Consider the following 22,674-nt stretch of genomic DNA (forward strand, 5'->3'; position numbering starts at 1 on the left):
ACATCCCTCCCTCACACAGCTGGACAGAGGAGAAGGGGGCTCAGAATGGGGCACAGTTCCAGTTTGCCTCCATGACTCAGCTTTCTCATCTGCAAAATGAAAATAATCACACTGCTTCCTCCCTGGCGTAATCTACAAAAGGTGCCCTTAAATACAGCTCTCTGTCATCTCTGTAAGCTTCCAGAAAGCCAGCCTGAGCCCGAGTTAGAGGAGGGTACTAATTAATTAGTCAAATAATAGGGTGTGGGGCAAATCACTGAATCTCCTTCCTTAGATTTCTGGAGGGACAGGAACTGGGGCCCGTGGTCTCCTTGGAAGGCCCTTGCCAACCAGCTCCTCTCTCCAGGCCACTGAAGACACTTCGGGGCCCCCCTGTGACTTAACTCCAGAGCCTCTTGAACACCCGAATGCAAAAGGACCCACATCTGAATGCACTGACCTCTCCCCCAGGACTGTCCTCCCCCTTCTGGTGTAACCAACTCTCTTACCACGCACCAGGATCCCGGCCCCTCCCTTACCCATGGCACCCCAATGGCTGGCAAGCTCTTTCACCCCACCCTTGGCCTAGATGACGGTTGTAGCCACACAACCACAGAACCAGTCCCTCTGCCTCTTGTTACTCTCGGCTCTAATCCGTCCTACGCACCCAGAGAGGCACGACTTCCTGAACAACTTCCTAACATTACACCTCTGCTCAGGAACGGGCAGTGCTTCCCCCCGGCCTCCACAGTCTGTCTCCACATGGGGTGCTGCAGGGTGGCTGAAGGGTGCCAGGAGCTTGGCTGCCGACCCACACAAGTCTCCCTGAATCCATTTCTGGACAGGCAGCGCCAAGAGTTTCTAGGCCTTCAGATCTTTTAATGTCTCTCTGGGATTCTGAAAGGCAAAGGCCAGGGGTAGGGAGGTAAGCAAGCTCCTCCTTTTCAGGTGCTTTCTCCTTTTTTTTTTCCTTCCTGTGGGAGAATGCTGGCTTCTTTCTGAACTTCCAGGAAAGAAAGAGGGGTTATGGGCTTACTTTCCTGAGGGTCTGGGTCCTCACTGCCAAGTGCCCAGGAGGATATCAGGGGCCCTCACACCTATAAGGGTGGGTGTCAGCAGCACAGGGCTATGCTCATTGCTCTGGAAAAGTCCATGGCAACCCCAAGAGTCTTGGCCTAAACCAAAGTAAGAGAAGAATATAGTTGCCAGCCACTGGACCAAGGCAGAGCCCCTCATCCCCCACGGACAGTATGGAGATCATTCTACCTCCTGAAGGTGGCCAGGGCCCTGGGGACAATCTTTGCTCTGCTTCCGACTCTGAGCAAGCCTCTAACTTCTAGGTCTCAGTGACCTAGAGATACTGTGACCAGGGGCAGCGGTGGCTTAGATACAGACCTTCCCATACCAGCATTTCCAGAAATGAGTTTATGGGAATTACAATTTGGTAACACATCCCCCTTGATCCTCAAGTGTACGCTTCATGAGAACAGGGACTCTGTTTTGTTCACAACCCCCAGAACACAGAACATGTACCCAGAAGCACAGAGCAGATGCCCCCCAACACCCCCTGGTGATTCAATGCATCAAACCTTGTTCACTGAGGGCCTAGGACTTCCGGCAAGTGGTTCTTGGCAAAATGGAAAAAGCTGTTTACAGCGAGTAGTTGTTTACCATTTGCTTCCTTTTCTTTTATTTATTCTCCATATGGACTTTTACTCATACAGTCAGTAATTCTGATGGTTAACATTTGCTGAGCCCAGAGGAGAGGTGAAGATGGGTGAGACCCAGTCCCTTCTTTCAAGGAGTTCTCAGCCCAGAGTGGGAAGCAGGGAGAAGAGGCATCACCAGACACCCCCTGCACCCCCCAGCATGGAGACAGAACTGGTCTCTAAGAGCAGGGCACAAGGGTCTGCTGCCTGATTCCCACCTACAGGCCAAATCAGCTGCTTTGCCAAGTCCCCACCCATGTAGCAACTGGTTAAACGCAGACTTTCCAGATCTGGCAATTTTCAGAGGAGGATGGGAAGGTCTCTGGGATGCTGAGGGGTTCCCAGCGGGTCTGGACGCCAGCCCTGGGTCCCTGGAATTAATTAACACACTCGTGCATCCAACAGCCACTTACTGAGCACCAACTTTGTGCCAGGTACTACTTTAGGTCCCGAAGTTCCAGCAGGGCAAAGTTTTGTCCTTGTAAAACCCACATCTTAGTGATAGAGAGACATAAACAAGAGAAAGGATAAGTAAATACAGAATGTGATCAATAGCGACCAGGGCTAAGGAACAAAATCAAACAGGGAAAGGGGGTGGAAGTCTTGAGGATGGGTTGAAATTTAGGACAAGTGGCCAAGAAAGGCCTTGTTGGAAAGGCTATTTTGAGTCAAGACCTTAAGTGTGGCATTGCTCAATGCCACTCTCTCCATGCGGTCTACAATGGTCTTCAGGAAACAGCGTCACCCCTTCCTCTGTCTCTCACCAGGGACACTCCACTTTGCTTGTTTTATACTACAGATATCAGTCCTTGTCAAACTTCTCCACATGACGGGGGCACCAGGGACCAATGTCTGGCACACAGCAGGTGTGCTTTCAATGACTGTCAGCTTTCTGAAGCCTGTACCAGTCCTGTTGCCAACTTTTCTAAAAAGGTGGACAAGCTGAGTGTGCATGCTGTAGGGGGAAGGGAGGTGTGGAGGTGGATCAAAGGGAGATGTGTGTGTGGAGTGAGAGAATAGGAAAGGGGCTGCCAGAGTGGGCCCAGTGGTCACCATGGAAACCCAGGCTTCAGGGTCCTCACTCCCCTGCTCTCAGTCCCCACTCCCCGCTCCCCACTGGGGAGCTCAGCAGGTGAGCACCACTGGGCTGGGTGTGTGAGCCCTGCTGTTTCTCAAGAACAGGAAAGTCATCAGGTGACTAATACAAAATCTATTTACACTTGATTATCTCCTTCCTGTCGGGTAGGTAAGTCATTCTGGTAAATGATAGACCAGCTAGGGAACTCTGCACAATCCATGACAACCCAGGCAAGAGGGTGGAAGGGCAGGTTTCAAAACATTTCAAAACAAGGCCCAGGAGCCCCAGGTTGGAAGCTGGGAGACCCATTCTGCAGCTTGCTGATATATGACCTTGACTAGCTCTCGAGCTTCTCTGTGGGCCTCAAGCAGGAAAAGGATTCTGGGCGGAAAGGGCTGCTCTTCAAAGACAGTTCTATCCTGACCCCTCCCAGCTCAGGGAGAGCTCCTGTGACCCCCAGGGTAGGCTGTAGCTTGACACAGCATGGGGAGAGGGCAGAAGGACGGGGAATGGGGCAGGGGCGGGTGGGAAGGGCCTGCAGAGGATGAAGGGCAGGTGCGTGGGAGGGGAGTGATGACTTGGGGAGCAGAGCTGTGTAGAGCAAACAAGGCCAGAGACAAGTGCATGGACATTCTGGGAGCAGAGTCCACAGGTACTGCAGAGCTAGGAAGGGCCTGGACTCAGGGGCCCAGACAAAAAGGCCCTTTACTTTCACAGCTAGCAGGAGGACAGAGAGAACAGTGCTGCCTGGAACCAGGGGGGCAGAGATGACATCACACACAGGAGGAAGGTGGAACTGTCAGGTAGGGTAGCCCGAATCAGCCTCTTTGACACCTAGTCTAAACCCCAAAGACCACTTCTCTGTGGAGTGTTTGCTGCTCTTTCAGGGTACTGACCTGTAGCTCTCAGCCCTGTCTGTCCTGAAAGCAGAGAGGACAGTATGCATGCTCCTGGGAGGGTGCTAGGGCCAGCTCTCTCTCGCATCCACTGGTGCCACGTGGAAGTAATGGGGGTGGGTTGGGAGGACATACGGTTCTGATCAGGATGGAGAAGCCCAATCTGACCCCAGAACCAAGGAAACTAAAGGTTTGTAAAGGCCCTCATGGAACCCAGGGAAGAAGGCAAAATCTGATTTTCCAGAGGAGGTGGTGGGGGCCCAGAGAGCGGAAGCAACCTGCCTCAGGCCACACAGTAGACCAGGGCAGAGGCAGACCCCATTGCTGGCCCCCTTCCTCCTGAACCAGGTCACAGCAAGTACAGAGACTTGAACATCATACATACCCCCGTTCTCAAAAAGCAAGCTGCCATTAGATGAGGCTTACCCAAGGATGAAAAGATACAGAAGGCTATCCTCACCTTGCCTTTCAAAGTCCTGACTGGCTTTACCTGGATGTACCTGCTAACACGTGGGAGAAGAAAAGGCAGCAGGCAAGTTGTGAGCAAGGCAAATGCCCTTCTCAGGGCAGCAGGGTTCTGTATGAAATGGCTTTCTTTTAAATTCCTCTTATTATGCTATAAAGTTGATTTAATAATAAAAACAAGCTATAGACTTTTTAATGCATAACTGCCTATAATAATAAAAATTATGGGAAAATGCTTGCAATTAATGTTTATGTGATTCATCCTATCAAATGATACTTTGCACAATTTTATAAAGGATGTTGGGGTGGGGAATCATACCTAAAAAGGGGGGCCTAAGTGAGTGTACAATTTCCAGTTATTTCTGCAGACCCTCTGGGAGTACAGGACAGACGTGCGTGTTTTAGGTGTAGCGGAGAGCGCTACTTCTGCCACTTACTTAACCTTCCTGAGACTCAGTAGACTTGTCTGTGAAATGGGGATGCCAGAAGTACCTCTACCTTACATACTCCTTATGAGGATTAAATGAGCTAATCACGGTTGAGTCCTTGGAGCACTGCCTGGCACCCAGACCTTCCAGACAAATGAGTGACCACCATCTCAGTCGCCACCATTGCCCTGGGTCCCTCTGAGAATGCCTGGGCTGAAGGCCTGGGCAGAAAGGGTCCCGGTTGGAGAAATACTCTGTGCCTCTAGATCAACGAAGGCCTCATGATCCAATCGGTCTTTACAAGCTGTTGCCCCATGTGCTTTTCCTATCATTATCGTATCAAAAGCCTTATTTCCTGCCTCTCCTCTCCAGCAGAACCCATGCCTCCATGCCTTTGTTCCTGCCCTTCCCTCTGCCTGGGTTGCCAGACCTGGCTCTCATCACTACCACCTACCACCCCTCACTTCCCACCTCACGTGGACGGCCCAAACTGGAAGCTGCTGTCCCTCCTCCAGGCTCCTGAAGATTTACCCACTCATCTCTGTGCACCCATCGCTGATCACCTGGGTGCATGCCTGTCTCCCTGCTTCATGGAGATTCCTGGAGGTGGTGGCAGTATCTGACTAGGTACATGGTCAAGTCTCCGGCACAAGGGGTGGGGCAAGGGCTCCAGGACCGAACGCACTACAGAGGGCCTGAGGACCACCTGATTCACTGTCCTGCTGGTTTGGCCACCTATCACCAGGTGGGCAGGGGCCCCTACAGAGAACGGCCAGAGAACTCGACAGCATGAACACCAAGTGAAGGCCCAAGTTCAGCCCTCTGCTCCCCAGTGACAATCTCACACATGCGAAGCTGTTCTTCCACCAAGACACGCATCAGTGTTGCATGCCCTATTTTACAGTGAGGACACTGTGGGCCTCGAGGGGTTAAGCCTAAGTCAGCCTGACTGGGAGCCCAGAGCCCTTCTTACTGAATCAGCAGGCTCCAAGCACCTGCAGCCCCCAGCTGGGATTAAGACTCAGGGAAGAGGGTAAGAGCTAAAGGGCTGTAAGGTAGGGTTTCGGAGGGAGGGTTGGCCTGGGGACACCAAAGACCCTGGAGCAGGAAGGAAACCAATAAGTCCCCTGATTCTTTCACTTCAAAGGACACAGGAGGAACCTAAGGCCCAGGTGGCATGGAAAAGGCCAAGGCCAGAACGGGGCCTCAAGGGAGGGGCCAAGCAGGATGAAAAGGGGAACTAGGGCGGAGCAGCAAGCACAAGCCAGGCGGGCCTGGGAAGGGAAGCTGCCAGTCCCAGCCTGACCCTCCCCTGTTCAGAGCTGGTCTCAGGTGCTCCCTTTGTGGAACTGGTCTCAGATGTCTAATGATGACGCAGCACACAGTGACTCAAGACATCTTGCAGCTCAGGGCTGACACAGACTTCAGAAGTGGCTTGAGCCAACCACCCATGTATAACATTAACTACCTCTGTCACCTCCTAATGTGGGCTGTGTTGCCTCAGCTTGGACACCTCTAGGGATGGGCAATGCACAGCGTCCTGGTTAGCTTCATATTAAATCAGTGGGGTTAAAAAACATCTCAAAAAGATTATGACTTTTTTGAGCTGCAGTTTCTCTACGTATAAAATGGAAAGCTTGCCCAGGGTTGCAGGCTTCTTCACTGGGTTCCACAGAGCCCCAGAGTTTTCAGGAGCTACTCTGAAGCTACTTTTGGGATGAGAGAGGCAGTGGGGGCAGTGATTGAGGTCCAGGCAATCCATGGGCATCTGGGTTATGAAGTTCTGTGGAGAGCAGTACCTCCATCAGGGAGCCAGAATCTAATTTCTGTGGGTGACACAAACAGGAGCCTGTGGAGAGGGAAACTGAGGCAGACAGAGGGAAGAGGTGAGAGGAGCCCCTGGGAAAACAGGCACGCATCTCTCCATTTTCCTTTGTAGCCACAGCCTATGGGGCTGGGCTGAGTTCCCTGCTCACAAAAGCATGCCTCCCCAAAACATTCCCCCCATCCCCCACCTGCTGCAATGGAACCGAGAACAAAACCTCATCAATTAATCACAGACCACCCTGGGCAGGCCAAGGGTTCTGAAAATCAAGCTGGGCACCCAAGGGCTCGATGCTGAAACAAGGCTTTGGCAATCAGCCCCACAAATCAATACCCAGCTGGGTTGCCTTGGGCTACTTACTTAACTTCTCTGTACCTCATGTTCTGCATCAGTAAAACGGCACTACACTTCAGAGGCTGACAGTGAGAATCCAACAAGTATTCACATCAAGTGTTTCCAACGGGTACGAGAGCCCAGCAGCCGCCCCCACCACTGTTGCTGCCATTACTGACGCACCATGCCACACTCGGGGGAAAAACAGAGGCACAAACTATGCTGCCCAAGGTCACACAGCCAGTTGGAAGACCACAGAAGCTAGAACTATGACCATTGCCTGCTCTAAGGCTACTGCTTTGCAAGGGGAACTGAGGCCTTGGTCCATTCAGGTTCCAAATGGCCATCTCAGATCTGCTTGACTCCAGCCTGGGACACAGAGGCTGCCATCTCAGACAGAGAGGAAACACTCTTCCCAGCAGGGTTATTCTTATCTAGAAGTTGCACGCAGACGTAAATGTTACGGCATCAAATAAAGGTCACCCTAATGATGGAACATAACTTGTGCTGTGCCACCTCCGTGCTTCACCGCCCCCTTTCTCCCCAAGGACCTTCATGTCAGCTCAGTGAGCTGCTTCTCGTAACATTTACATGATGCCGGCTCACCCCAGTCCCCCAGCCCCACCATCAGTCACCGCAGTGACGTTACACACAAAGAATTTTGAGTCAAAGGGAGGTGCAGTGAGGTCGTTACAGCCAGAAAACGTCCTGTTTAACCATCTATTTCCTTAGAAACAGAAAATGTGAGTAAATTTAGGCATTGCCTCTAAGCTAGGAAGAAAGGCCAGAACAGCGAACATAAGGAGGCCTCTTCGGAGACAGAACGCAGGAGATCTTAACAGATTTCTAATTAAATCAATCTGCCCCGTCTTGGATCCAGCCGCTGTGGGTATGTCTCATTAAAAAGCCGAAGTCCCCCAGGACAGTTCTATCCAGCTAAGTGGCTACTCAGCCACTCAAACTGAGGTCCATGGCAGTGCCCAGGAGGAACCGGCTGTATTACCAAGTTGCCAGGCAATGTCCACGAAATCCGGGGTCCCAGAGGTCCCCCTCCCGCTGGTCCCACGTTCTACAGATACAGTTCTGAGCCCCTCACTTCTGCTTGTGTGACCCCAGAGAAGTGACTTGTCCTGTTTCTTTCACATGGAAAATGAGAAACCACCTCCTTTGCAGGGACACAGTGAGGCTTAAAAGTATGTGTGTTCAAGGGCCCAGTACAGAGCCTGGAACCTGGTAAAGGCTCCAGCCTCAGACGGCCCCTGCCATTTCCCCGTGTCAAGCACAAATACACGCTTCCTCTGGTATTCTAGCCCCTAGACCGCTCTGCCATGAATAGTCTGTACTTGCCATTCTGCCACCAACTTACTATGTATCTTCAGGTGAGTGTCTCTCCCTCTGTACACTCAGTTTCCCCATCTGTCACACAAGGCTGTTGGGTTCAAATGACCTTGAAGATCCTTTGCTGCCAAATGTCTGAATGTGCCAGAGGGCCCCAAAGGCATTCCTGTAACCACTACTCCGTTAACCCCAGACCAATGCCTGCCAAATGCAAGAGTGGCTGAAGCGGGGCCCCGGGCTGGCACCCCCCACAGTGCTCCCACAGAGCTGAAGCTTCACCAAGTCCAGCGGAGGCGAGGGGATGTGGCTGAGGGAATGGGTGTCATTACACACCTGAGGTGAAGAACACTGCACCAGCAGACTTGCTTCCCTATGCCACCAGAGAAGAGCAGACCCCAGTTCCTAGCTCTCCCCCTCCACTGGACCCAGCTCCAGTTCTCTGCCTCTTGCTGCCCACAGAGACGGCTCTGCCAGGAGAGATCAGGAAAGAGCAGGAGGCCCTGCAGAAGTCTGGCCTAATCGCTCCCTGCCTCAGCCCCTTACCAAGTGGCCAAGCACTCTGGAGGCCACACTGGTGCCCGGACAGTCAGTCTCCAGGAACAGGAGAGCACAAGGCACAGTCTGAATGCGTACCCACATCCTTCAGCAACTGTCCTTTGAGGTCTCTGCAGCCCCATGAGCTAGCACTTACACAGGCCCCGCATACACTAAGGGCTCAGTCAATGTTGCTTCTTTTCTTCTTCTAATTCAAGCGGAATCAAGAGGATGTGCTTAAAGACACGAACACCAAGAGAACAGTAAGAGAGCTACAGGAATCCCAAATCCAAAGACACAAAGGGCACCGATTCTCCAGGCCTCAAAACTCAAGAGTGGCTCTCAACCTGTTCCTGGCCACCTTCCTGCATCCTAGGCCCACATGGTGCCCCAGTTCATGTTCCTGCCTTGTGTGTGGTCAGAGGGGAGCAACCCACATGACCATTCTTCTGTCTCTGGACTGTTCTCCTGAGCCAGGAGGACCCACATGGGTGGTTTCTCGCCACAGCTCTACTCATGCCCGGGGTCTGTCTGAGATGGCAGATAACCTAATAACCATTCCCTCCTTAAAGATGCGTCAGGCATCGTCCTGATGAAAGCAGACCCTCAGGATACCACATGCACGGCCACTTTCTTCTGGGTCCCATACAATTGCTTGGACAAGGTTTTGTCTTCAGGGGCCACATGCCAAAGAGTTCCTGGTATGGGGTGAGGGATAACTCTGTTCCCAGTGATCTAACCCACCTCCTTCTACGACTGGATACTGAAAGCAAGGTGACCCCGCACACTTCTTTTATTGCCCTGGCTGCCAGGAAGCTCCAGGGAAGTTTTCTATCTCAGATGCATGTTTTTCTTCAGTAGAAATTCCCCATGTATTGGGGGGGTGGGGGGGTGACTTCATTAACTATACTTGTTACAGTGTACATGGACTTCCAGGTGCTTCCAGGTACTTCCAGGAAGAAGTACCAGGAAGGTGAAACGTGAACTGGTGAACTGGGGTGAAGATTCAACATAGCACTGCTCTCCAAGCACCACCAACCTTCCTCTGTTGAGCTTGGCTGGGGACCACCCAGAAGTGTCCCCGCTGCCAGCAGCTCTGCTTACCTGTCATGATCCTCTGGGCCTCGTAGGGCTCCATGTAACCAGCACTCTCTCCCTTTCCTGCTTTGCTCTTGAGATCATTCTTGGCATCAAATGGATCCGAATAGTCATCAGCGATGGTTACCTGCAAGGAGCAAGATGGCAGGAGTGTGAGTCCACCTCTGGCTTTCTGCTTCAGTTCTATTAACAGCCAGGCTTTGCTCTAACAAACACAAACAGAGCCTGCATCATACCAGCAAGGAGCAGGGGCTGGAGCCAGGACACAGAGCTGGTGCCCATCCTCGAGGAGCTCCCATTCTCGTAAGGGTAACAAAGAGACCCACACCGGCGGAGCTCCGTGCCTCTGCGCCTGTGCCTGCAGCCTGCCTGCTCCAGGCACAGCCCCGTGAGAACAGAGGGCACTGGGTAGAGAAGCACAAAAGCAAGAACCTGGAGGGTGTCTTCAGGGAATGTGAGTTGCTCAATTTAATGGAATGGAAATGGAGCAAAGTTGGAAAGGAGATAGCAGAAAGCCTAGAGATGCTGACAGGCTCCTGGTGCTGGCTGAGGCCTAGAAGAGCCTGTCTAGAGATAATTATGCTCAGCGTTCCATCTTCCCCGAATCTGGAACACAAGCATGCCTTGGGTAATCAGACAACAATTTGGTGAGATCAACGCACTGCAAACATGACCATGGCCCCAGGCAGAGCTAGTGAAAACACAAAAGCAGCTCAGGGAAGGATAGACTGCCATGGCCAGAAAGGGGCTGGTAAGGAATACACTGGAAGACTCTTCCATAACAGAAGGGAAACTGAGGTCCAGAGAGAGAAATAGCTTGACTAAGATCTTCAGCCAGATCCTCTGCCTCCCAGCGCCATTCTCTTGGCCTCCTCACTTGTCCACATTTGAAGATTTTTTTTTTTTTAATTTGACAGACAGAGATCACAAGTAGGTAGAGAGGCAGGCAGAGACAGAGAGGGGGGGAAGCAGGCTCCCCGCCGAGCAGAGAGCCTGACTCGGGGCTCGATCCCAGAACCCTGGGATCACAACCTGAGCCAAAGGCAGAGGCTTTAAGCCACTGAGTCACCCAGGCACCCCTTGACCACATTTAAGAAAACAGCAAAGTCCCACCACAAATAGACAGTCACCTTGGAGTTGGCAATCAGGGCAGGGAGGGGAGTCCTAGGAGGATGCCAGTATCTGAGATTTGAACGTGGAAGAGACAAAGTTCCACAGTTTCCTTGGAGGAGGATAAAAATTCTTGAGCTAAGAGTAAATACGGCAGTTTTTCCTTCCATTTCTTACTTCCTAAGCTTCATGAGGGGCACACTTACCAGTGGGGAAAGGACAGGAACCCATCCAACCCATTTTCTGTCACAGCACCTAACTCCACCACAAACTGGTTATGACCTCTGTTGAGTTCTTGGCCTCTCCGGTCACATCTGGCAAAGGGCAAGCCCTCAGCATCCCAGCCAGGGCCACCCAGCTGCCTCTCTTGGGAGGGAATAGGTTAGCATTTCTCTCAACCCTTGGGGTTACATGAATTGTTATTTAAATTGTGGGTTTAATTAGAAACCACAGGAGCCTCCTCTCTCTCCCAGCTCCTGGAATGTAAGGCATTTGAGGGGCCTATAAACCCAGGGGAAGGGAAAATCTCTCTTTGTAAGCCTGGTAAATGGCAGCTTGTGGCAGCAGCCCTGGCAGGGTGAGCGAGTGACCTTCAGCTGCCAGGAATGTGATCCCTGTGGAGGGACAGCGGGCAGCAGCCCCGTCACTGGAGTGTGGTGGGGGCTGACGGGAGGCGTGGCACACAGCAGCCACTGCTCCCCAAATGAGAGCGAAGCTTATCAGTGAATGACCCAGGGCCAGAGCACCTGCCATCTGAGCACGTGTGACCCTGCCACTGCTTCCTCACGGCTGTGGGTCAGGCTTGGAGTCCCAGCGGGGACACTTCCAGATGCTGACATTGTCATCATGGCCTTTCTGAGACTCACTGAGCTCAAATGACACCAGGCAGGGGGAAAGACAGGGCCTGGCGGAGCACTGCGTCTGGCGATGTCTTTCATTTGATATTTCTACTCCACCATTTGCAGGATACATTAGGGAGAAAATTATACATGCGAACCACTGTCAAACAAGACAGTTCGGAGGCTGATCTGTTCTAGGGTTGTGTCTGAGAGTTCAAGGGACCAGAAGTCCAAACGGAGAAAACAATGAGCCCAGTGGAGAGGACAACTACTCTCATTTCTCTCACTCTGGCCTTGCTTACTGTCGCTTTTCAACACGAACGTCCTCTGTCTACTCTAGAAAGGGAGCAAATATTTCTCCAAGAAAAGCAAATCATTGTGGGGGGGGGTAGCTAAGGAAGGGGAGGACAAGAGGAGTGGGCTGCAGTCTCCATAATCTAGAAATCAACATTTTGGCTCCTCTAGGAAGTGCTCTATAATTTGCAAACAGGGAAAACTTGCAGGATATAAACCAAATCTTTGTTCACCCTGGGATAGGAGCTCTGGGAGGCCTTCGGTTCAGCAGACACTATCTTTATTTTCTAATTAAAACTAGATCTGAGCTCAGGTTGTCAAGGGGGGCCCCCAGCTGCCTGCCCTGCTTACTTCCGTTTCAGTAAGAATTTACAAATCCTAAAACCAGGAAAAGCCCCTGATCCCTGCTGACATATGGTTCCAGTTATACCTGCTGACAGTTGAAAATCCTTCCACTTAAAAAAAAAAAAAAAAAAAAAAAAGTTTATAATTCTGTTAGTTTAAGAAGCAAATCGTAACGTTCCTAAAACATATATTTAATCAATTTGCTTTCCAACTTCAAAGTGAGGTTGGTGGAGGGGAGGGAATTTGAGGTTTGAGCAACCTGAAACTTGACAAACACTCACTGAGCTGCCTGACCTTTCACAAAATCACGTCCTGGTTTTTGGAGTAAAAGTTTAACCAGGTGCTAGGAGAGCTGAGCAGGCAGTTCACCAGAGTACTGAGTGGCTTGCCACAGGCCCCGGCCATCGGCACTGGGCAGTGTGACCACTGTCCAAGCAGCCCAGGACCCACTGCCCTTCAGGAGGGCTGGCAGGGGAGCCCTGCAGATAAGATAAGCGGCTGCAGATTTTCTCAGTATTTCCCCAGATGTGGGCTTGGATTCCTGCTGGGGCTGACTCTGCTCTACTTTAAAATGCCCTCAAATCTAATTGAACAATTCAACCAAAAGGGAGCCAGTTGGGACCTCTCTGGGCGTCAGGCCACATGGGCACATGAGAAGCTTTCCTTGATTTCAAACTTGGATTGGCAAAGACCTGACAGGCATCAGACCTCTTCACGTGGCCTGCTCACGGTCCCACAGGGCAGGCACAGAGCTGAGGGGTGGGGGGGTCCCAGCCCACTGGTCTCACCACTCCACTGTGGAGCTGGGCGGCAGCAGAAAAGTCAGAGCCTAGCAAACCTAAAGGCCACGTTCGCTTTCTTGGCTTCCTGCGATGTGTGCACTGGTTCATTTCCAAAAGAGGAGGAGAGTTATGGCTAAACCTTAGACAAGGCTTGTCTTGCTTTCAAATAAAACTGGAGACCTTGGGTCAGCCCAGTGCCCCCAAAGGACTTTCACAGGCTTATAAAGCTGTGAAACTGGGAGTCCTTAGAGACCTGCTCCACTCTCGTTTTGTTACCGCCCACTGCGGCCCAGAGGGTTCTAGACTACCATGTCTGCTGCCTTTGTGGCAAGGCTCTGTGAGCTAGCCGCAGACTGGGAGTCAGCTCCACAAGCCTCCTTTCTGGTTTGTACACACTAGTTTGTGAAACTGGTCCCTCCCTCCCAGTAGTGTGAGGCCTAGGTGTTTTTTTATCTTGGGAATGTAGTTCTGTGATAGGAAGTAGCCTTCCTGTTCACGCCCAAAGGGAAGCCCTACAGGAAGATGGGTGTTGCCATTTGTCACACGTGGCCATAGGCTTCTGTGAGCCAGCTGCACCTATGGGGAGAACGGGGTCCTCTCCACATGCTCTCAGTGGGAAGGTAAACTGGCAGAGCCGCTCTGAATGACAGCTTATGGCAAAATCCATGAAAATCCGAAAACGCACATGGATTGACCCAGCAATTTCACTTCTCAGTATTTATTCCCAAATCTGCAAAAGGAGACGGGCAAGAATGCTCAGTGGAGCACATAATAATGAGAAACTAAGTACCTGCTATATCCATCAGTAGGGGACCTGCTAAATAAAACTGCGCTGGCTCGGCACTATGAAATATCACACAGCAGATTAAAAAAGAAGCAGTTGCTCTATAAGCACTCACATAGATCTCCACGACATAGCTCTGAATGGGGGAAAAAAAAAGCAGGTTGTGGAATGATAAATACAACAATACCTATTTATAAAAAATAAAACAGAAATCTTTTTTTAATGTAAAGAAGAGGGTTAGGGACACAGAATTTTATTTTTAAAAACTTTTTAAAATTTAAGGTTTTATTTTTTTTTAAGTCATCTCTACACCCAACGTGGGGCTTGAACCCAAAACCCCAAGAGACCAAGAGCTACATGACTGAGCAAGCCAGGAATCCCTAAGGAGATATAAGCTAAACAGAGACCTCCTTTGGGAGGAGGGAAGGACTGAAATGGGGTGGTTAGAGGAAATCAAAGGAGACTCATCTATAATGTTAACACATTTTTTCAAATACAGAAAACTTATTAATGTATTACATGCAAAGCTAAACTTAAAAAAAAAAAAAAAAGCATTCTTCCTCATAGGCTATTATCAGTATAGTACATAAACTATTTCCCAAACTTGCCTGAAGATAGGAATGGCCTGGAATGCTTGGTAAAAAAAAAAAAAAAAAAACAGATTCCTAGCCCCAATAATCTGTGTATTTAATAAGTAACCCAGGTGAGAAGCTCTAAGTGAGAGCCAGCACCCTCCCCCACCAGCCTAAAGCTAAGCCTCCAGATACCACTCTGGAATTTCACTTTCCCCAGGTATTTCTCAGCCGAGTTCATTAAACTGAGGCAAGAAGTCGATGTTAAACGCAGTTCTCACTTGTTTTCTTCCCTGGGGATTAAGTGGAGTTACAAGATGACCCAACATGCCTTAGTCCACCTCCAGAATCAAACACGTGGAGGTAACGGCATTCCCTGTGCACTTCTAAGGGCTGGCCCCAGGTGAAGCAACCACACGCCTGGGCAGTGAGGAGAGCGATACTAGGCAGGACCCTGCCCTGCTCCGCCCCAGAAGGGGAGCCCAGACCTGACGACAGTCCTGCCCATGAGGATGTGCGAAGCTCTCTGTTCTGAAGCATTGGAGCCTTTGGGGCTCTTGGTGAGCTCTGCAGGAAGACTGCACAGCTCCAGAAGAGCTGACAGGATGGTAGAGAGGAGCCACTGCTGAAATGCAGGTAACATCCCCATCAAACTCACTCCAACCTTGCTATAAAGAAAAAAAAGTGGTGAAAGGGGGGACTAGCAGCCACCTCCCAGGAGTGGGTGACCCGCACTGTTCCCACTCCCCTGGGTCACATCCTCTGAGCCCTCAGGTCACTTCCACATGCTCTGTTGCCTGTGGGAACTGGCGGCATCGAGCGGGCCCTGCTCAGCCGCTTGTTCGATGAAGCAGGGTAAGTCTCCCTCATTGTGCGCTGCTTTCCGCTCCCTGGGAAGTGAGGGGGCAGCACCCCGTGAGGCCCTGGGTCCTGTCCAGGCCCATGACTTCTTTCTGCTCTACCCCAGAGCGAACTGCACATGAACACACCTGGAAATGTTCTACATGGTCCCAGCCAGACCATTTCCTTGTCAGTTGACCATTAAGACTGTACAATACTCTTCCTAACAGTTTGGGGGTCACAGACCTCTTCAGAAATCTGCTAAGTGGTGAAGCTGTGGCTCTCTCCACTATGCTTACATATGCCTGCAAAGCGAGGGCACAGTTCAGAGGGGTCAGCAGCACTACATTAAGACCCAGCCCCACGCACTTGAGCTACTTTAAGGAACAGCTGAGACGAGACGCACTCTCTGTGGCTTAGAGCGGCAGTGGCTGAAAATACAGAGTGGTACGCGACTGGCCCATCATTTGTCTGGGGAGTGTGGAGGCATAGAAAGAGTGGCCTAAGGCGGTGTGTCATGGCTCACAGCCTCACAGCACTCAAGGCAACCTGGCCTTCCTCTCCTTCTGGAGGGAAAGAGGGCTCCATGAAGGTGATCAAAACATATGCAGGGCAAGAGGCTGCAGTGGTAGCCAGAAGGTTCCACGCCCCTGTCCTCTTTCCAGGGACTAGATAGACTGGAGTCCTGATCCTCCTCTGAGATTCACCACGACACGGGCCCTCGCAGGGACGATGCCCCCACAATGGAGGCTCTGTTGCCATGCCAACTAAGAGACAACATTACAGAAACAGGGATTTGGGGGTCGGGAGAGGGCTGCTCGGGAAAGAGGCAGTGGACAAATGTTTTGTACTGACCCAGGAACTATACAAAAGCACGCTTGGTGAGTCCGAAAGGACATCTAACAGCCCTAAAGGGACATGCCTGGAAACCAGAGTTCTTACCACTCAGTGTCTGAGCAGAGGTGCCAAGGTGGGTCTCTGCTTTGGCCAGAGGTCAGCTAACTGGGTATCACCTGTCTGTGAGGTTTTCTTAGCACAGATTCAGTTGCTCTACAGCAGAGTTCAGCTTCGAGAAACACTTCGATGGGTGGTTGTCTGCAGAACTCCCAACATGACCAAGGCACATGGTATTTCCAAAGCTCCAAAGCTGACCAGTGGCAGTTATGCTGTGGTAGCTGCCTGGGGCCGTGCAAATACACAGAGAAGGCAATGGCACCGCAGAAAGGACACCAGCCAGCAGGGACAGCCCAGACAAGCAGACTTCTGGAGTGCAGCTGGCTCAGCCCCAGCCTTGCTGGGTGACTCTGGGCAACCTGCAATTCACCTGTGCCACGGAACAAGACTGTTTCCCGTCTCAGCTTCACATGAATGTTGTGAGGAGCAAACACTGAGATGATCTGGGGATGTGTCATTGGTTTATACCTTCTGGGTACCCAAAATACAGCTAAGTCCTGGGGAGGTCTCTGTCCACAAGATGCAGAGATTTAATGAAGATTAAACAAAGATCCAAAAAGAACCTGTGAAGGAAGGCCAGTGGTGACAGAGGGAACTGGCTGAATTTAGGCCTAACAACAGCTGTCACTGTTCTCAACCACAAGAAAGGAAATGTTTGTGAAAAGCCCTTGTCTGCTCTCTTATGCTTTGGGAAAGGTGTACCTCCTAGTCAGGGGCATCTGTGAAGAAGAGAACCTCTTGGGAGGCTGGGGGCTACCCCACCTGTGTGCTCCCGGTCTCTCGGGCTCCCAGTGGCTCAGAGAATCAGGCTATAACACACACCGGGTTGTGGGGATGCCCCAAGTGCAGCTATTAGCAAGCACCACCTGCCGCCTCTCCCTGGCCCTGGCTTTGACCATCAGAGACCAGTTCTCCTTACAGGCGTACCAATAAATCATTTCTGACGTGGTAAGGAAATTAATTTAGGGAAGATTAATTAGCTACATTCATGCTTTCAGCACTACTCCTGGAAATCGGATTGGGGCGGGGGTGCTTTTCCACACTGAACTAGGACTGGTTTCCTTTCTCTCCTTTGAGGTTTGACTGAGCCATGTGGAGTTACCTCAGGGTTCTAAACCCCCCTTTCATGCATGGAGGTCAAGTGCTTCCAGTGATGGGGAGCTAATTCAGTTATTTGGGACAGTCTTCCTCAGGCAGGTGCCATTCATTTCTCTGTAGAGGCCTTGGGTGTTCTATTGTACACACCTCTTTAAAGACCAGCCAGTTACCTGCCCCCCCCCCGCCCCCGCTGCCCATGTCAGGAGGCAAGGGGTGTTTCAAGTGGTCTCCACTGGTCTTTCCAGTCCTGCCCCTCCCACGGCCACAGCTGCGTGCCTAGACACCTGCAAGCTCCAACTTGTCAGGAAAAACGCATTTCAAATTACAGCCTCTGTCAGCTCCTCTTAGGCCCTGCTTGCTCAGCCCCTCTCTCTCTCACACACACAGTCACACACACATCTCACCCTCCCTCGGTTTAACCCTGTGGAGAAGGCTCTGGGTTCTGGGTGGGAGGCTGCTGGAGTGGAGCCCGGCACAACCCTCTTGTTTACTCCAGAAGCTTGCCGTGAAGTGGTAGGGACTAGCTTTTCAGCATCTCTCGAGCAGTGGAAGGTTCTATTTTGAACTTAAAAATAGCTCAATCCTAGGGGCACCTGGGTGGCTCAGTGGGTTAAAGCCTCTGCCTTTGGCTCAGGTCATGATCCCAGTGTCCTGGGATTGAGCCCCACATTGGGTTCTCTGCTCTGCAGGGAGCCTGCTTCCTCCCCTCTCTCTCTCTGTCTGCCTCTCTACCTACTTGTGATCTCTGTGTGTCAAACAAATAAATAAAATCTTTGAAGAAGAGGAAAAAAAAAAGAAAAATTTAAAAAAAAATAGCTCAAAAAAAAGAAAAATAGCTCAATCCTAGAATTTCTTAATTGCCTTCAGCTAGGGCCAGAGGCAGAATTCAGTGCCTCCCTCCTGAGGATAGAAGGTCCCAGGGGTCTGTAGTCATTACATGTGAGGTCAGAACAGAAAGACACCCCCCCCCAGGAGATAATGTAGTCCAGGGGGTTTCAAACTTTCATGTGCGTTATTATGTAAAGAAAATCTCACCTGGAACCCCAACATGTGCCATACTGCCCACCGTCTGAAAAATCAAGAATTCACTAGGGAGCAGGAGGCCCTGGGATGGTGGGTGGGTGGTAAAGGTCAATGCCAAAAACAGGTAACTCGATGCTTCCTAACACCCAGGTCCACACTTTCTGCAGTACCTGTATGGCTATCTCATTTTTCTCTTAAAATCATTCCTAACATGGGGTACTTGGCTAGCTCAGCCGGAAGAGCATGGCTCTTGATCTCAGCGTCCTGAGTTGGAGCCCCATGTTGGGTATAGGAATTACTAAAAAAACAAATAAACTTAAAAAAAAAAAATCATTCCTGGGGCGCCTGGGTGGCTCAGTGGATTAAAGCCTCTGCCTTCAGCTCAGGTCATGATCTCAAAGTCCTGGGATTGAGAACCGCATCAGGCTCCCTGATCACTGGGGAGCCTGCTTCCCTTCCTCTCTCTCTCTCTGCCTGCCTCTCTGCCTACTTGTGATCTCTGTCAAATAAATAAATAAAATCTTAAAAAAAAAATCATTCCTAACATTGTCAGGTTGCACAAATCACTCTCTCCACCCCCAGGAAAAGCCCCCTAGCGCCCCTTAGAATCACCATCCACATCATCCATCCCTGGGCTCTGGCTCAGTGCTGCCCAGTCCTCCGACAAACCATCAACCTCCACCCAGCTTCCCAGACAGTCCCTTCTTGCAAGCTTCCTGCTTAAGAGGGACAAGTTTCTTCCTGGGATTTGGGGTCACTGCCTAGAAAATGCTCTCAGACCAGTGCTGGATCAAGAAGGGTAAGATTGGGGCCGCTGGGTGGCTCAGTTAGTTAAGCATCTGCCTTGGACTCAGGTTATGATCCCGGGGTCCTGAGATCAAGTCCCAAATCGGCAAGCTCCCAGCTCAGCAGGGAGTCTGCTTCTCTTTCTTTCTCTGCCCCCTCCACTTGTGTGCCCGCTCTCTCAAATACATAAATAAAATCTTGAAGGGAAAAAAAAAAAGGAAGAATAAGATCAAGATCAGGATTTTCTTCTTTGCAGGACACTTAGGGCTAGAAGTGTAGGAGAATTATCATCTGGAGCAGGGGCATGGGATGGCCCTGAAAAGCCTTTACCTCTCTGTGCCTCAGTGCCTTGTTTATAAAATGACAACAGGATGCAGATAACCACTACTAGGTGAAGTAGAATGGGCCTGGCACACAGCAAGCATTCAAGACACATCATGTGTGACTATCATTATCTCAATCCATCCAGCCTGATAGAGTCCCTTGTTTTATGGGAGAAGCAACAGAGGCCTGGAGAAGGGAAGGGGCTTGTGGAGGTGGCCTGGATATCAAGGAAGATAATGTCACTGGAATGACAAAACCAAACTCCCAGCAAATCCCAACCACACAAGAACCTGTCACTTTGTAACCTATCCCGATTGCTTCCCAAATGGGTTTTGGACAATTGAATTCAAGTCTTTTTCCTGTTCCTGGTAGGCCTGGCCCTTCTGCCGCTCCCTTCCCGAGAAAGTATAGGGAATGCCCGTGAGGCTTTCTCACGGTAACAGGAGACTTCCTAGAGTAAGAACAACTTCCCCAGTGTTCTCACAGGAAAAGTATGCAAAACAAAACAGCAGAACCTAGAAGCCAAAGGCCTTCCCAAGGGCTATGGTACCTTTAAAAGCCAGGCCTCCATGCAGGCCATGGAGATGAGCCTGAGTGGCTGGGAGATGGGGTCTGCCCTGCCTGTATGAGCTCTGTGCCCAGAGCCAACACTTCGGGGAGAAGGGGCCCAAGCCCGGTGCAGCCCACGTGACTGGCAACAGTGGCCCAGGATCCATATGAAGTGCAAGGGCGCTTCTCTCTGCATAGGTCCCATTAGGATGACGCGTGCCCATTTCTAACACGAGAGCGGCCGGGCAGGCTGGAGCATCTTTAAAACACAAGCAGCACTCAACAGCTGCCCTCCCCCAAGAGTTACTGCCGTTTTTACTGAGGACACGCAGCATCGGCCGTAATTACCAGCACCGTATTTGAGGGTTCCCAATTATATATATTCCGCTTAATGGTGGGTGCTCAATAAACGGTGATTCACTGTTTAAAATGATGCCATCTTCTCAGGTCCTCAAGCAACCAAGCCTCAATTAACTCTTTCTCACGTGCAGACCTCTAGGCTAAGAAACTGTCCCTGAGCCCCAAAGCCCTGCTCGTATGGACTCAGCACTTTCCAGCGTACAGGCAGATGACTGGGCACAGGGCTGTGCAACAACACCCCTGTCTGTAACAGTGTCAGCACCTCCTTCAAGCACATGCATCCCCCCCGCCATACACACACATACACAACATGCCAACTAATAAGTTGCTCTGAGCTGGGAGGCAGCAAGGAGCAAAGGCAGGCCTGCCCCCTGCCTCCCGGAGCTTCGAGTCTCCTGGGGAGTGCAGTGTTAATCAGCAACCCTCCCTGGGGAGGGCAGGAGAAACCCAGTAAGCACCGTGCCAGGTAGAGGAGGAAGTGCAGGGGGTGAGGTCCCTTCGTACCCTATCCTGAACTACGGCTATGTGGACAACTGTCTGCTTCTCCAAACCTGGGAGGCTGGCTCTGGGAGCCGGTTCCCTGTGCACCACAGTCAGCGCCAGCTGCAGCACGGCCCCTACAAGGTGTGCTTGGCTAGGAGCCAGGACAGTTAGGGATGCTGAGGGTGGTGGACTCAGAGGTCTGAGCTTCAGGGCTTCCTGGCTTCTCTCCAGCTGTGGGGCTCTGGGCATGTCTCTTACCTTTTCACCCACCTTCACGGGGAGAACATCTTTCTCCCAGGGTAGGAGGAAAGTGGGTCAATGGACCAAATGATAACACAGTGGCCGGCACACTGTGTTGGCAAGGGTGAGAGGCACTGGAAAACATGGAAAGGATGCTATTCTCATCTTTGGGATGCCACAGGCCACACTGGGTCCCCCCCCGCCCCACAAGACTCCGAAGCCAGGACTCAGGTGCAAGCCCTTTATTTGGGACCTAAAACTTATGAGGGGTGTGGAAATGAGCCAGGGAAGGGAAGGTGGCAGAAAAGCTGGGTAATCAAGCCAGCTACAAAGGTGGGCCACTGGAACTTAACTGGGAAATCATATACAAGGCATCCCGTCTGAATTACTTTACCAAGGGCAGAGGAGTTGGGGGAGGCCAGACACCAACTAAATTCTGAAGTCACCACTGGAGGCTGCTGATGGGGTCCAGCCTCTGGCCTCTGTCCTGTGTGTGGATAGGGTGGCTTATTCCCATCCCAGGCCCTGCATGAAGCCCTGGGGTAGATAAGGGTTCAAGCCAGCCGGAGAAGGTCAAACTGGTAGGGCAAGAGGGACTTGTGGGGCCTGACAGCATCAGCTGCCTAGGGCTGGGAAGAGCCTCAGAGAGAGGGAGTGAGGTGAGCTGAGAAGTCCCACCTGGCAAGTTTACCCAAGTGAAGCAATAGGAGGGCCAATCAGATCAACCTGGGCTCCTATGCTGCACGGCCCCTAACCTGCCCAGCTCATTGGTCTCCTCTGAGTTTCTTCAGTTTCTGCATCTGTGAAATGGGAAGAAGCACCTCCCTATCCCATCCCCCTCCTGGGGTTTCCAGGAGATTTCCTTGGCAAATCCAACAGGGACTGTACAGATGGCATCGGGCCATCCCCAGACAGCACCCTCCCTGGCACAGGGACTAGCAGATGCAGCTTTCCAGGCTCAGAGAACACTGTTCCACGGATACCCAGCCACTGGTCTCAAGAGCCATGATCCTCCATGAGCTCCATGATCCCGGCTCCCTTGCCATATCCTACCCAGAGATGCCTGGTTGGTAAATGTGATGATTTCAGACCACTGTGGCCTTTGCCCTGAAAACCCCAGAGTGCTGCCACAGTGCCCGAAGCTTTCGACACCCGGGCGGTCTGATTGGCTCTGTCCATCTCTGCCCCCCACCATGTCTACTCACAGCACGAAGGGGGACAAGCAAATGCTGGATGAGTCAGTGAGTTAATGAGTCCAGGGATGGTATGTTGAGCCATTTCTCCCTGCATGGAAGCCCGACGTCCACGTGCATGGGGGTTGGGGGGGCTACTCGCAGGTAGGGCACTATAAACAAGCACATTTTTACCTAAGCACTTGTATACTTCTTGGCTTGGCCACTTCCTGGCTTGTGTGATCTTAGGCAAATCACACGTCTTAGGCAAAACTTTGCCTCTCTTGTCCTTAGTATTCCTCTAAAGTGTGAATACTAAGATTTCCACTATGACGTCATGATGAGACTTGCTTTAATATTGGCCAAACGCTCAAAACTATGCACAGAGCAAAGGTAAGCATCCCTGAAGTAAAAACACCTCGCACGCACGCTTGCA

General features: G+C 51.3%; 1 protein-coding gene across 1 annotated transcript in view; it reads right to left on the reverse strand.

The window, feature by feature from the left end:
* Positions 1 to 22,674, reverse strand: part of SHB (SH2 domain containing adaptor protein B) — a 135,990-nt gene that overhangs the window by 75,450 nt on the left and 37,866 nt on the right. The window contains exon 2 of the mRNA XM_004747654.2: positions 9,690 to 9,810. Within this exon, the coding sequence (XP_004747711.1) occupies positions 9,690 to 9,810 (121 nt within the window). The remainder of the gene's footprint in view (positions 1 to 9,689; positions 9,811 to 22,674) is intronic.

This window comes from Mustela putorius, unplaced genomic scaffold (assembly GCF_011764305.1).
Source record: "Mustela putorius furo isolate JIRA1106 unplaced genomic scaffold, ASM1176430v1.1 tig00000580_pilon_pilon_pilon, whole genome shotgun sequence".
NCBI lineage: Eukaryota > Metazoa > Chordata > Mammalia > Carnivora > Mustelidae > Mustela > Mustela putorius.